The sequence below is a fragment of the Anser cygnoides genome, chromosome 2, assembly GCF_040182565.1.
Source record: "Anser cygnoides isolate HZ-2024a breed goose chromosome 2, Taihu_goose_T2T_genome, whole genome shotgun sequence".
NCBI classification, from domain to species: domain Eukaryota; kingdom Metazoa; phylum Chordata; class Aves; order Anseriformes; family Anatidae; genus Anser; species Anser cygnoides.
The window spans coordinates 141,094,554-141,111,051 of record NC_089874.1 but is presented as its reverse complement, the minus strand read 5'-3'; the positions used below and the strand labels follow the sequence as shown (position 1 = coordinate 141,111,051).

The 16,498-nt window shown below is 35.9% G+C and overlaps 1 protein-coding gene across 4 annotated transcripts in view; it reads right to left on the bottom strand.

The window, feature by feature from the left end:
- The window catches only part of VPS13B (vacuolar protein sorting 13 homolog B), a 481,062-nt gene that overhangs the window by 196,839 nt on the left and 267,725 nt on the right, over nt 1-16,498 (bottom strand). For all 4 annotated transcript variants that reach the window (XM_048068672.2, XM_048068671.2, XM_048068670.2 and 1 more), the window contains 5 exons: nt 11,483-11,654; nt 10,333-10,447; nt 8,068-8,209; nt 5,946-6,351; nt 764-875 (listed from right to left, as the gene is read on the bottom strand). In XM_048068672.2, the coding sequence (XP_047924629.2) occupies nt 764-875; nt 5,946-6,351; nt 8,068-8,209; nt 10,333-10,447; nt 11,483-11,654 (947 nt within the window). The remainder of the gene's footprint in view (nt 1-763; nt 876-5,945; nt 6,352-8,067; nt 8,210-10,332; nt 10,448-11,482; nt 11,655-16,498) is intronic.

The window sequence follows — 16,498 nt, the reverse complement described above, 5'->3', positions numbered from 1 at the left end:
AGCACTATGAAGTAGTTAAAAATATTGCCACATCTGAAAAACAGACCAGCGGGAAGTATAAGACACTTGTTCATCTGTATTTCTGTGACTTTTCTCACTTGGTATTATTTGCAACCATACTTTCATGTCTGGCAACAGTGCCAACTCTACTAAGGATCATATATTACTTTTATCATGTTGATTACATATGTTCCCCAGTTTTGCTGCCTATATATGATTAGTGTGGTTTGCACATACTTAGTGACACAATCCAGAGCATGACATTTTCACAGAAAGTATGTTTACTGGGAAAGAGTTCCTTAGAAGTTTGCTTTCCTTTACAGCTTTGATCTACATGACATCAAGAATCCTACAGTTTGACTATGTGTTTACCATTTATATTATTAAGATCTATCTCCTTCACACTATATGGCTACTGAGCATTTTGGTAGTCACAAAAAATTCCTTTTCTCTTAGGTGAATTTAGTAGCTAAATAAAAGAAAGCCTCTGAAAATGTTCTCATCTGTGAGCTTAAGCTGTGTAATGACTTGACATTTAAATTCTGTTATTCATCAGCACTTCACAGAAGAACTTGATTTGTCTAAATGCATTTGAAAGCCCACAAGTGAAGAAAATCAGAAAAACCTGGTTTTGAATATCAAAAGATTGTATGTGAAAAGTATTTTTACAGGCTGCACGTACCCATTTTATTGATCAATTAACTTCTCCCAAAATGAATTTTTCTGAGACTATGAAAAACCAAACCCTTCCCCCAACACTTACTGATAAATGTCTTTTCTGAGTACAGCTCTGCTTAGAGGGTTGTCAGCCTGGGGAGCCATAGAGACAGATCCAATCTTGAGAACCAAAGTGTCTTCTTTAATTGCTGAATTAGCTGTAGTTAAGAGAAGAGAAACGTGTGTTTGATTAAAAGTCAAATGCACATAGCATGGAAAAATTATTTCTTAAAAAAAAAAAAAAAGAACCACCTATAAGAATGTCTGTTAAGGATTCGGTTCTGCTTAGGAGCAACAACTTTGCAAAAGTAATTAAAAAAACCCAACACCTACAAAAACAGTATTGTTGTTGTGATATATAAAAGACAAAACTACTGTCATTTAACTTCCCCACAGTTTTATCATGCAACTAAATCCTGACCTGTGACTTCCTATTTTCTCTAACAGTTTTTTTATTTCAATTTTTTTTTTTCCAAAATGAGTTCAATTCCACAGACTTCTGTGTGATTTGTTCTCATAATTATCTGCCCACATATTTGCATGATAGGCACTTTGGAACATGCACCCTTTTTAATATGGACTTAGGTCCTTTAGAGGTTAAATAACCCGCAGGATATTACAATGCAACCATCCCAGTAGCATTTGGTTTGGGTTGCAACACACATGCAAAGTTCAAACACAAGGGCTGAAACAACAGAATCTGAAATCTGCCCCAAAAGGAATGAATGAGATGTAGCACCAGACAGTAAATTCCACATCAATAACAAAATTACTCAAAGAAGAAAGATCTTTGCTTTCCACTTTCTCTCCATCATATTCAAATTTCAGCCACATGTACAAATTCTTAGTTTTCAAAGCGCTGGTAATATTAGTCAGAAAACCCAAGCTCTGCCCAGAATAAAACAGTATGACATGTCTTCTAGTAAACAAACTCTGTAAAGTTTGCTTCTGCTTAGAAGACTACCAGACAGTTGGGAAGCTCCTGAGAACATGTAATGAAGGTTCAAAGAGTTCATCATCTGAAGTGCAATGGTTCACTTCAACACCAGTGTGACACGTGACAAAGATGGAATAATATCACACTTGCTCCCATGTTCAAGAAAATTCAGCAAGACTCTTATACAATGAGCTTGTTAAGCAGATATAAAAAATAAATAAATCACAGGGTTCACGGAAATTCCAATACAATATTTTGAAAACATTGTAGGGAATACCACAGTAAATATGCAGTAGAGTAGTAATACAAGCTACAACACATAACTTAGACATGAACATAAGGAATTTGCTTAAAAGAACTTCATCTACTTAAAAAGCGAAAGTCAAATCCTTTTGTCCCCAAAGCACATCAAAAATCATATACAGATGCTTTGGTTGCCAGAATGGAGGTAGAAAAAATTAAGTTGAAAACAAAATCCTGTTTGTTATTAATTTGAAATCGATTTTCAATTCGATATTAAATATACTTGAGATTCTAACTGTAACTTTATGGCAAATGCCTTATTCTGAGATTTGGTTTTTAATGAAACATATTTTAGGGTAAGAATTGTCATTTGGCTCTGACACTTAGCAAAGCAAAATAAACACAGGACTGTTCATTATGGTCTCTACTATGTAAGCTTTTTAGGATTATTATTATTATTTTTAAAGTCTGTCTTGGTTCTTTTGTGTACAGTTTCCTTCAGGTTAAGAAATTAAGTCTTAAGATTAAACCAGAAAGAATTACAAGGATTAATATTTTCAGCTGGTTTGTAATGAGTGGTGATCTGAGTTGTGACTTAGGGTGACGAACTCCTAACTCCATTCACTAACCTATGAATTCTCCTATCAGCTTTTCAAAACATGGAAATAATGTGGTAAACGTAATCACGGTCATTATGAAAAAAAATTTGGAGGGGAAAGTAAGTCTACACTGTACAAATACAATCTAGGAAAAACTTACAGACCCAAGTATAACAATGTTCCTCACACTCTCAGATGGTTTTACACATTCATCTCAGGCTTATTTTTGCTAAGCTGAAAACATTATGCTCCTTTAACCCTTCCTTGTAAGGCAACTTCTCCAGCACTTGCTTAACATTTCTGGTGCTTTCCAGAACACTCTCCAACTTCATCAATACCCATTTTTATAACAGGAAGCAAAGTGGACATGATATTCCGTCATCTGCCCTATGCAGAAGTACAGCTACCTCCCTTCTTTCTTTTCAGTAAGTCCACTGTGACTCTTGGGCTCTTTTCAGCCTCTGCTTTCCAGGAAAGAGTCTCCAGTCCTGAAGATGTAGTCTGCATAATCTTTTACTTGATATATAACTTCAGCATTTGAATAATTAGTATATTTTCTACAAGCAGTGCTTTAAGTGCACTGATCCAGATGCGTACCCTGTAGAGTCCTTAACATTATTTTTCCTGGGAAATTCTTACAGCAATGATTTAATATTTACTTTCATATTATTATATAGCAATTTCACTTACGACTCCCAACCGATAATAATTTTTCAGACCTTTAGTTAGCTATTTCTAATTCTTTTAATATTTCCACAGACATTAAACTGGGATAGATTTAAATTAGAATACCATGAGACACCGTGTTAAACTCTTTAGGAAAGTCTAAGCATATCAAATCTTTGCAAACATTTTATCAACTGGAATAGCAACCATCGTAAAGAATGGAAAGCAGATGTATTTAAGAAGACTGTTTTTCTATAAAATCATATTTATTATCATGTAATAAATATAATATAAATCTTTATTAACTGAATCCTGCCTGTAATAGATTTTTCCTTTATGTATTCCAAGGGAGAAATAAAGTTACCTCTCTTAATTTTATTTGCACATCACACTTTTCATTTCAACAGGTACACCTTCAGCTGTCTAAAACCTGTTATTCCAAGGCATGTTAAAAATTAACCTCAGAAGACCAAGATCCTTGAGCACAAGTTATTCAGTCTGACCAATTTGAAACTGTTTAATAGTAAGCAAGGAGGATGTTACAGACCATATGTTATGACAGACTTCAAAGTAGAGAGTCATGCTCATGTGACAAGAATATATCACTCCTACAAATGCAGGACATACGTTTATTCGGTATGCTGCCTTTTCTTTTTCACTATCAACAAATTTGTCATGTCCATTCTCGTGACTCGCGGTATTTTGCTCTTGGTATATATTACAAATATTTCTTGTTGTCTTCAAACCAGCCAGATGCAGATTTTTGTTGTCTTTACCACTTATCAGTTTTATGCAATTTACATGTTTTTATTTGATTTTTAGTGGCTGTCATACAGTATTTCTTTTTTCTATTTGTTATATATAGTTATATAGTGTGTAAACTCCTGAGGAAAAAAACCTACAATTTTGATTATTTTTTAATGTTTGGGTACTACACTTCAGAAGTTCAATTCTGGACTGCAAAAGTAAAGAACAATTTGCCTTTTTTTTCCTTTTTTTTTTAAAAAAAAAAACAACAACAAAACACTACACCTCTATATGAATCACAATTATATGTGTTTGATGGGTAACTATGGGTAGTTTAGGTAACTATCTCTAATTATAAGGTTAGAGTTGCAGACAATGGACTAAAAGACAAACCAAAGTCATTGCTTCTCTACTTATACTGCACAACTCTTTTTGGACTAAACTGTCTTAATCAACAGATGATGAATGAGGTCTTATTGGTGTATATATCCATGATATATAAGTTTTCTGATCTAGCACACCCGTAACATGGGTTATATTCAACTCTTACACTGCATTATTGTTTCTAAATTCTATGGGGCTTGAAGACAATAAGCAGTAGAAGATAGAAGTGATTTATTTCACATTCAGAAACAGATGAAAGTTTGGAAGAATGTGGATTGAAAATGAAATGAAAGGAGAATGGAACTGATTTTCCTATTGATGACATTTCAGAATTTTCCACTGGAAGAGATTAATTGACTTTGTTATTAGTTTAGTAAAGATAATCTTTATCATTATTCTTTAAAAGTATACATATTTTTTCTACCTACATTCATGTTTAACTATAGGCATTGTATATTTTGCAAGTGTTTTGAAACAAGGGATGGCAACTAAACAAGGGATAGCAAACAGATAAAGGATTTTTTAAAATTTCTTTTTAATGAAGTGTGCAGCTACAGAGCCACAAAAACATACTTCCAAAAATTTCCTTGACAGCATGCCCCATAACTCCCTTCCAGCCAGAATAATAATTCTTTCTTGCCAACACAGCCAGTCTAATTTCATCTTCCTGTGTTTGCACCATTCCCCCCTGGAAAATTGTAGAAGATACTGGCAAACAAATGATTCAAGTAAATTCTAACTGTCTGCACTTTTGCAATTAGGTTACAAAAAAAACCACAACCCACACACAAAAAACCTATATTTTTAGGATTATATCGTGTGCTATAATCTAAAATGGTTAATAAAAACAAACAAAAACCATCAAATACCTATAAGACTTCAGCAAACATATCATGATACCAGTAAAATACATATTTTTTAATTTCTAGAACAATTGTTGCTAATGGAAGTGATCACATTCCTGCTGTTACTAGGTGTACTTTTAGCCTCAGCATCTATTTCTGTACAAAGACTGTAAAAGTGATGTAAATATATTTTATGTAGGATGGAAAAATACTTTTTTAAATAAAAATGCATTGTTCATGGATCAAATGGCTAATTGCTGTTCTTTGAAAGAACAGTTTATGCTATCCACAATTTTGTAAATAACTGGAAGCTTCTTACATAAGGGAGTTTGAATAACTTCAGCTAAGAGTTACTAAATAAATGATAAACTGTATCAGCTGTTGGGCAACAATCACAAAGTACAGTTTGCAGAAAATAATTAAAATGAAACAGGACCTGCTTCACTACTGAATGGTTTCCTACGTGCCTATTTCCACAAAAGCTAAGGCTTCCTGCTTAGACTCCTCTTCCAACAATGGAGAGTATGGAAGACGTTACTGGTATCAGCATAGTAAGAAATGACAAAAGAATCACCACTGCAGAACTGCATTTCTCTTTTCACAACCTGCAACTCTCTTTTCAACAACTGCAACCTCTTTTCACAGTTCTTGGATGAATGACAGATGCTTTCCACCTCTGCCCCTTAAAATTCTGAAGACCCAAGCAATCATTCTAAATGTAAAGACAGTAAGGTCAGCAAGATAACGAAGTTAGAGCATTTGGTTGCAATACTGAACAGCAAATTTCTCTAACATAACATACCGTACCTTCAGCATTATGGCGGTCTTCCTCTTTGGGAAAGAAGACTCTTATTACACCAGTGTTGATATAAATCAGAGGCAAGTTGCGGGAGGTCAGAGTATGACTCCTCATAGGTTGGCCGGGTGATTTCCTTTTCTCCTTTTGACTCCTTGGCAACCTGGCTTGAAAAATGCTTGTGATTGCATTAAGCAAAGGAAAACAGAGGACCACATCAAAAGCCTGAGCAGAGAGAAGGATCTCGTGAAGAAAGCGAGGAGAACCATCAGTGTGGCCTTCGGACAGCTTATGGAATGTTCTTCGTTCATTTCGTGATATTAGTTTGTGCCGGACATTTTTTGTCACAGCTTTTGTATAAGTTAAAGAAAGAAATCCATGTTGCTGGTGTGAGCCATCTAAAAGTTTTGCAGTTGTCTGTTTCAAGAAGAAAAAAAAGGATGAAAAAATGTACACATACATCATCAGTCAATTCTCTGTTAGTTAAGATGTTTAAGGTTCTATATTTCCTAATAGCTTCCCACCCTCTCTGAATCCCAGAAGAAAATTTTTCCTTTTTTTTTTGTTGGACAATTCACCCCATAGTGTGTCCATATTTCACAATATTGTCACCTACAACTATAAATAATTTCCTAATAATTATTCACACAGTTACATGTATTGATGTCTATTTCATTTTAGAAGTAAGTCTTACTTGCTTTCACTGTCCTTTAAGTAATTGCAAACACCATGGGTGCTAAAGCAACCCTCTGATGTTGAGATAACTTCACTCCCTCTAAACATGAGTAGTCAACTAAATACTCGACGAATTCAGTTGGTTTTGCCCTGATCAGTTTTGAGTATTTTAAGAGAATAGCTGTAACATGTCTTAAAGCACATCATTTAAATAAGGATATATTACACTGTAGTTCAGAAATACCAGATTCCTTCACTTAGAAAGATTTCCTTGATGAATATGACAATTAGATACTTAACTCCCAGAGGACATATATTGAATTTTCGATATTATCTTTGAAAGTCTTTGGGATTTTGGTTATACATTGTTAGTGACTGAAAATTGCAAAAAAAAAGCAGCAACTAGGAAAAATATTATTTTAAGTGTAATTGTTATTTTAACAGTGTAATTGTAACATTTTTGATAGAATTCTCTATGAGTGTTCAAACATTACCTTCAATCATTTGAGCACAAATAAAAGCAACTACATTGTGCAAGCAGTTGCTTTTTTCAGCATCTTCAAATTAGATTAAAAATAATTTAAAGTAAATTAAACCACATTAATAGAGCAAACACCTCTTTCTTAAATAAACAGGATACACAGATTAAATGTAGCTTAAATGTTGAAAAATTTGAAGCTTTTATGATTAAGTGAATTAAAAAAAAAATAGAAAGTTATATTTTCTATAAGATATGAAACAAATAGAATAAGATAAAGTATTACCAATCAATATTCATGAAGAAAAAAAAATCAGACCACACAGAACTTCCACTAACATATAAAGATTCTATACAGTCATTCATTTGTGAAGACAAAGGGCCCAACGCCATTATATATAAAGTCTTTCAAGGACAAACCAGTAAGAAGAAAAAGTTTTTTAATATCTCACACTGATATATTCTGACTCAACAAGTAATGATCTAAGCAGGCAAAAGAAAGACACAAACATGAAATTGTTAATTGTTGCATTATCATTATTATATAAAGTAATTCTAAAAGGTTGCACAATGGCATACTGCAGTAATACAAACCAATTAAATCCCCAAGTACGTATCAGAACTACATGAACAAAATGCAGTGCTCAGTACTGGCTCTTATGTTAGTCTCTGAACATTACTGTATGTGCTTACTTTTAATATAAATGAATCGTACTGACTTCAGTGGACTGCTGTTATGCACTGGATTGTGAACCATAAACCCTTATACCCATATCTAGTCAAAAACGACTAACAATTATTTCTAAAAGGTAAGTGGGAAAAAGCACAACTTATGTAATCAATATATACAATAAATATATCCAGTACTACTATTTAGGTGAAATTGAGATTTTTAAAAAACGTCTCATTTTTTAACCCAGCCCAACTAGCATTTGTTAGTGGAAGTCCTGTTTAAAAAAAAAAAAAAAAAGGATTCTTACAGAGGGAAAGAAGCCAGAGAAATTACTGAAAGGGTCCTGCTTGCTGATGGGTCGAACCAACAAGGTACGTCTGTTCAGCTTGTCAGTACAGGAAAGGAATACACCTCCACATTGCCCCAGAGACCAAGAATCTTCCCCAAGGCTTGAGGTAATGAACAAGGCATGGAAGAAAGGAAGACAAAAAAAGAAAAAAGAAAAAAAAAAGAAAATCACCATAAGCAAAAAAAAAAGTTTATGTTAAACTTGCCCAGTTCTACGTAACTGCAACACAAAGCCTATGCCATACTCTCTCCTAAAATGTCAAAATTCAATTAGATAAAGCAAAAAACTGGTATTAAAAAAGAAACTTTGTAAAATTTTATATGAAAGGACAACCTATTGCAGGAGGAGATAACGTAAGAAAATAAAAGTATAATAGACTCTTATTTACAGAAAATCGACTTACCCGTGGATTTTCAGAAGACAGAATGAGGAGGAGAATGATGACAAGAATCAAGAAATTGTGAATGAAAAGCTATACTCAAATACATTATAAAATCATAGTATTGTTTAGAAATATTAGTTATTAAGAATTAAAATGTTGCTTTGTATTGTAATTCTTGTAATCATTCTTTTCAACATACAAAAGAACAAAGAAAACGATGTTGCTTAGGAAGAGTTATTCAGGTAAGCACCTTAGGTTACTAAAGAAATCTCACCAAAAACTTTTGTCTGCATTGTAGAAACATTCCTTCAGAATGTCCTGACTGCCAGCCTTCCCCTGGTCTGGAAGACAGAATGTTCACCTTATCTATTCTCTGCTTTTGGCTTTAGTTCATAGAAATTTAATGACAGAGAAGGTTATTCTGAAGAGATTATGAAATGTAAATTAAAACGGTAACAATTTGGTCATGTGAAATGACTTTAAAAAAATAAAGAAACCTCAATATAGCTTTAGGAAACAGGAACACTCTGAAATTGAATTTTTTTTCCAATGGAAGCATTATACTCCTGGAAGTGAGGTATCCTCTCTCAAGCACTGCACAAACTTTGTGGACAATGCAGCTTGTTAAGAGCTTCTGGCTACTGGGATTCCAAAGCATTTTAAAGCAGCATGACTTGCTTTAAAATAAATAAATAAATAAAATAAAGTACAGACTTTGATTATCAAATATTACCATATGTTCAAACAATAATATTTATAACTCAGGCAAAAGAACAGGAATCAGATTTTTTTGTTTGTTTTAGACTGTTGATTAGAAAAAAAAGTCTCAGAAATGTCAGTAACTTATCTAAGTTGATATTAAACCTCCTTCCTACACAGGCAAGGATAAGGAATGTCCAATAAAACCATGCATTCATAGGCTCTTAAGTCAACATGATTTGTGCTTCTAAATAGTTTAGTCATTTTCAATGCCAAAGAATCGTTCTAAAGCTTTCAGTTATTTTTTTTCTCCCAGGAAATAACACAACAGCTATCCTATTTCCTCTCAATTTCCGTCTCTTAGAATCTGTTGAGCTGTAACAGCAAACAATAACCCAGATGATCAAACACTACGTAATTATCTTTCATTTGTGTGCTCATGGCCAATACGTGCTATAAGAGATACGCAATATCTCTACAGAACTGTGCATTTGGGTGCCAAATGAATACAGTTACATCTCTGCAGTAAACTAAACAAGATTTGCTAAGTGGCAAGATATATAGTAGCTCTAACTCCCTAGCCTAAATGTACATAATATTGATGACATACTGGCTGACTGACATTAATGTCTGAAATGTTGCTTAGGCGTCTCTGCAAAACACTATGCCACAGAAACAGAGATGATCAGCTTAGTTCCCTCCATTACTGTGTTGCTGAAACACGGCAAAAGAAATAACTTGATTTGTTAGAAAATTCTTTTTAATATGTAAAAGTATGGCACCACGAAACACTAAACATTGACAAATTGATAAAGGTAATGTGTCATGAAATGGTACTTAAGAAATTTCCCATTCAAAAGTTCAGCTAAAATAAATGATTTTTGTCAATGGACCAACAGAGAAGCAAATGTGAAAAAATGTTCTCCTAATTTGTAATGATTTCCATGTGTGTTTTTTTTTTTGAATTGGATACAATTCTGAGAAAAAGAAATTCTGATTTTGCTTACTTAACAAGATAACATCTATCTCATTTAAAGGAAATTCAACAACAATCTTAAATTCAAGCTAAGAAATAGTAATAAGAAAGAAAAACCTGCCTCCCTTCACACTGACATTATAAAAGTGTAACTCCCAGGAATTACCTGTTTCTGTAATGGTCAATATTGAAGCTTTCTATTTTACATTTGATCTTCGTATACACATCCTGCATGTCCACTGAGGCGCTGAGATCTTCTAATTCACTGACAACACAAACTTCTGCAATAGTCCAAGGAGATAAAAAACAATTAATCTGAAGCCTGTAACTTTGAAAGCATAGAAATAAACCTGGGATGCTATGTTTCATAAATAGGATGATGCTAACTTGACTCAGAGGTTTTTCATATGGCACACTTTTATTCAACTGTCATAATGACAGGAACCAGAAGAAATCCTATAATCCAAACCGTTTTATACAAAAGCGTAGAGAGACTTATCTATGGGTGTTTTAGTTCAGGTTTTCGTAGTATAATTCCTGTAAAAATACAAAGATATTTGACAAGATATTTACTCCAACAACATCTGAGATTTCTTTCTCTCAGGTAATTTTTATCAAAGGTTCAAGCATATCTCTTTGAAAATTAATTTAATCACTAGTCTCCTTATATTTTCACAGTTCTATGATTAACAGTGTTAAACTGTTAATCATCAGTTTCCTAACAAAAACATATCTGAAGTCTTTCAGTACATTTACAGAATGAGTTCCTTTCAAACAACTACTGTCCAGATGATAATCACTGTAATCTCAAATTTAAAAAAAGCTAATTGTGTTCCACACATATTTCTATTTTTAATATGAACTTCAATCTTCCAATGACTTTACCGATCATGTGTGATCTGTGATGAAAAATAATCTGTGGTGAAAATAATCTGTGATGATTATTTTGAATTTATCAATGTAAAACTACATGCTTATAGATGGACACACACAAAACACACTATTAAATCATATAGAAATGGAACACGATTGCTATTAAGGCAAAAATGCAGTATTCTATTAAGTAAAATAACTGACTTATTTCCAATTTAATATAATCATCTTTCCATATGGAAAGGGAAGTTTAAGCCAAAGAACAATGCTGAATTATTTTTACATGCACTAACCTAACTCCAGCTTGTTGCTCTGATCCAACCATTTATTTTTGTATTAAATAATGTCTAATATTACCAACAAACACTCTGTAGCTAATACTGTGTTGTAAAATAATGTATGGAACTTAAAATTGTACATTAAGGGAAAAAAATGTTGAATACCTGTGCCATTATTTCTAGGATCAGGAGCAAACAATTTTATAGTAATTTTTGGTAACATCCACTGCATCCACAGGCTGACACGTCCACTTGAGACTCCAATATTACTTGTTGTTTGTTCCAATGTAATGGAGTCGGAGAATGGAGAGTCATCACCACCCTGAAGAGAATCACCCTATAAAACAGAAGTAACAGCTGAGAAAAGAATATTTGCTTTTCACCGCTGCCCATTTTTCTTCTGTCTAAAGTGATGTAGACCCACCAAATTATATGCATATAAATACAAGCAGACTCACTGACAGTGCATTTGAATTAAGCCATTTTTTTAATGTCAGGAAAAAAAATAGAACAAAATATATTATCCTTTTTTTTGTTGTTGTTTTTAGGTAGAAATAACGATTATATGGTAAAATGGTGATGTTCCATGACATCATTCCACTTGGTATAGGGAGCTTTCCTCAATAGCTTACACCAATCTTGCAGGAATTGATAGGAATATTCTGACGTGCAATGGGAAAAGACAAGTAGATATGTGTATATCTGAAGGGCAAAAGAAGAAAGAGTTGTTGGAGGTGCTAAATGGAGAAGATCACAGTATGTCAATAACATTTCCATACTGCATATATGGCATTAAACTTTTTTTTTTTTTGGAACTGCTTGGGAAAATGATTTCACCTAATAATAGCTGTGTGTAAGAACTGAAAGCATTTTAGTTCCAATGTTTAAAGCTTTTCTGTTGTTTAAAAAGTTGATTGTCACTTGCAGTATTCTTCAATAAATGAACTGTTGATAAATGGGCTTGTAGAAGCTTCTGCGCCACCATTAATCCTTGCTCATTCCCTAAAATATTAAGGACTCAGCAAAAACAAGACATAGAAGTATATGTTTTCTTAAAGAGAGCATGACATATGAAAGACATACTGAAAATCTTATTAGGAGAGCTTATCAGAGACCTGCAGCCAAATTCTGATAATTCTTCATAGGACAACTGAAAAATTCACCAGCAAGGGGATTTCACCAGAACTTTCCTTTGCCGGAACTTACTGGGTCCAGAGAGGAAAGAAAAGATGCTCCTCAGTTCTTAGTATTTACTGCCTATTAAATTCAATGCAACTGACACACAAGTCACTAGTGTGAACCAGAAGCCACTAACAATCCCCAGCACCTTCACTTGTAACCCCACCAAATGCTGCAAGTTTCCTTCAATATTCAAGCATAAATGGAAAAGAAAAAGGTATTGCCACTTTGATTCATTAAGACCAAGTTGTTTTTAACATTTTCAGACCAATAAACATCCAAACTTTTAATGAATGCTTTGAGGATTACAAAATATAAATTATGATGAACATTCTTACGAATTTTGACATTTACCTAAAGATTAACCATGATGATTTATATGGAAAACAGCCTAAAATCAGACACACATTGAAGGTATTGCACAGTTTGACTGAATCCACTTTAATCTGTCAGGCAAGATATGCTAATACACTCACTTCAGTTCTGGAAAAAACTTACTTTCAGTAGCAAAATCTAAAACCTGACATTACTTGACTCATTTTGCAGCCCAAGACTGCGAATATGGAAATTCTGTTAGCAATCTATTTTCTGGATGGGTAGAACTTATCCCAGACCAAGCAAAATAGCTCATATGGAAGCATTTATGTTGATAAATCACATTTTCAATCAACTCAGGCCTACAGTTTAATTACAGGATTTCTATCATGTATACATGTTCTCTTATCACCATCCCAAGCATAAGACAAGACAAAAAGGTAGGTCAAAATCTTTCAGAAATTTTGTATGCAGCATATTATGACTTTGGGCTATTTGATAGACACCAAATGGAGCAGCTGACATCGTGCTGTTATAATTTACTACATAATGAAGAAAACAATTTCTTTTTCCATCTTCTTCACAGAAACACTGAACGACAGCTTCTAATTCAAGCTTTCAGCTTTAAGTCACTCAAATTAACATTTACTGTTTTTTTTTTCCTGCAAAACTTTTAGAGGACACAAATAGAACGAAAAACAAAGGTATTTTATCAGTGTACAGCTACCTCTATCCTTTAAAAACCTACTGATACCTGTAAAGATGGGTAAGAAAACTTAGCTTGTGCACCTACGACATGTTACTGGAAAGGAATACCTAAATGTGAGACTACAGTATCTGGAGCAGTTCAACAGATACAGTATGATGTGCTGATACAAAAACTAAGATTAATTTCACCTTTAATTTTCCCAGTGATGGTGGTTTTGCATTAAAGAAATGCATGAAACCAAGTATTAGCACAACTGATTACAGCTCTGAACAGACTACTTGTAGAGTCACTGGCGACTGTCTTTTGAAAAATTGTTACACTACAGAGAACTACAGAAAAATAGCTGCTAATTGAGGCTTATTAGCTCTCCTCCCTTTCTTGCTTCCCTCCCTGTTCTTTCTTGTTTGAGCACTACACCGTATTCTCATTGAATGAACTTCCTTACACAAAACCACCCGAAATCCCTCTCCAAGACATGGACTTAGCAAGATCCTTTTGCTTTTATCATTTGTTTATTCCTCCTCCTTCTGTTTTTCTCTTACACTGACTCTAAATTTAGATTATTAATGAATAAAAATTGGGAAACAACCATGAAAAGTGGCAGGCCTGGCACTCTCCGAACATGTGAAAGGATACAAGGAGAGCAGCCACTTCTCCAGTACTATCCAGCATTAGTCCTTATTGCTTCTCCTGAAATGGCAGCCTCCATTATTAGGAAAGCGACACATGCAATGAAGCAAGGTCCCATTTTGCCATCCTCTGATTGTCACCCACAGAATCATAGAATAGCTTAGGTTGAAAGGGACCTTAAAAATCATCTAATTCCAATTCCAACCCCTCTGCCATGGGCAGGGACACCTTCCACTATACCAGGTTGCCCAAAGCCCCATCCAGCCTGGCCACGAACACTTCCAGGGATGGGGTGCCAGTGCCTCACTACGCTCTGAGTGAAGAATTTCTTCTTAACGTCTAATTTAAATCTACCCTCTTCTAGTTTAAGATGACTCTCCCTTGTCCCTTCATTATCTACCCGAGTAAAGAATTCTTTACCCATCCTTTTTATAAGACCCCTTTAAGTATTGAAAGGCCACTATGAGGTCTCCCTGGAGCCTTCTCTTCTCTTCTCTTCTCATCCCCAGCTTTCTCAGCCTGTCTTCACAGGAGAGGTGCTCCAGCCCTCTGAGCATCCTCATGGCCCTCCTGTGGACCCTCTCTAACAGCCCCACATCCTTCTTGTGCTGGGGGCCCAAGATCTGGACGCAGCACTCCAGGTGGGGCCTCACAAGGGCAGAGCAGAGGGGGACAATCACCTCCCTCCCCTGCTGGTCACTCCTCTGTTGTTGCAGCCCAGGATGCAGTTGGCCTTCTGGGCTGCAAGTGCACACTGCTGGCTCGTGTCAAGCTTTTTGTCCACCAGAACCCCCAGGTCCTTCTCTTCAGTGCTGTTTTCAATAGGTTCTTCGCTCAGTCTGTCCTCATGTCTTGGGATTGCCCCAACCCAGGTGCAGCACCTTGCACTTGGCCTTGCTGAAGCTTGTTAGGTTCACGTGGGCCCGCTTCTCAAGTTTGTCCAGGTCCCTTTGGATGGCATCCCTTCCTTCTGGTGTATCGACTGCACCACCCAGCTTGGTGTCACCTGCAAACTTGCTGAGGGTGCACTCGATTCCACCGTCTCTGTCATTGATAAAGATCTTAAGTGGCACCAGTCCCAGGATGGACCCCAGAGGAACACCACTCATCACTGGCCTCCACTTGGACACAGAGCCACAACTTTCTGGCTGCAGCCATCCAATTAATTCCTTATCCACCCTTCAGATCTACATCTCTCCAATTTAGAGAGAAGGATGTTGTATGAGACATGTCAAAGGCCTTAGAGGAGTCCAGGTAGACGACATCAGTCGGTCTTCCCTTGTCAACTGATGCAGTCACTCCATCATAGAAGTCCACCAGATTGGTCAGGCACGATTTGCCCTTGGTGAAGCCACACTGGCTGTCCCGGATCACCTCCTTGTCCTGCATGTGCCTTGACACTGCTTCCAGGAGGATCTGTTCCATGATCTCCCCAGGCACAGTGGTAATGCTCACCAGTCTGTAGTTCCTCGGGTCCTCCTTTCTATCCTTTTTAAAAATGGGAGTGATATTTCCCTTTTTTCAGTCACCAGGGATTTCACCTGACTGCCAGGACTTTTCAAATATAATGGAGATTGGCTTGGCAACTACATCAGCCTGTTCCGTCTGGACTCTGGGATGCATGGCATCAGCCCCCATAGACTTGTGCCTGTTCCGTTTCATCAGGTGGTCTCGAACCTGCTCTTTGCTTACAGTGGGAGGGACTTTGCTCCCCCAGCCCTCGCCTATGGGTTTGGGGAAACAAGAGATGTCGGGAGCCTGACTGGCACTGAAGACTGAGGCAAAGAAGTTGTTGAGGACCTCAGCCTTCTCCATGTCTGTTGTTACCAGTTCTCCCTTCTCATTTATCAGAGTGGGTACACTTCCTTGGACTTTTTTCTCTGACCAATGTGCCTACAGAATTCCTTCTTGTTATTCTTTGCACCCCTTGCCAAGTTCAGTTCCATCTGTGCCTTGGCTTTCACGATCCCATCCCTACACATCCAGACGGCATCCCCGTACTCTTCTCAGATGCATCTGCTTCCACTGCCTGTGCATTTCCTTCTTACACCTCAGTTTGCCTCCAGTCTGCCTCCCCTCAGCTGTCTACTATGCTTACATGCAAAGGTATAAAAAGCAGGAGCAGAAATGTATTCTTCCAGGGCCTGAATGAACACAACGATTTGAGAATCCCTTTTTAATCAGTCCTTATTTGCAAGATCCTCTCTCATCAGATGTCATGACTACATCTCTTCATCCTATCTTATCCATCTACATGTCTTTATCCTATGTCATGACTACAGTTTCATGTCATTCGGCATGGCATCTGTTCTGAGAATTTCAGTTTCTGCCAATACATTCCTTTCTCA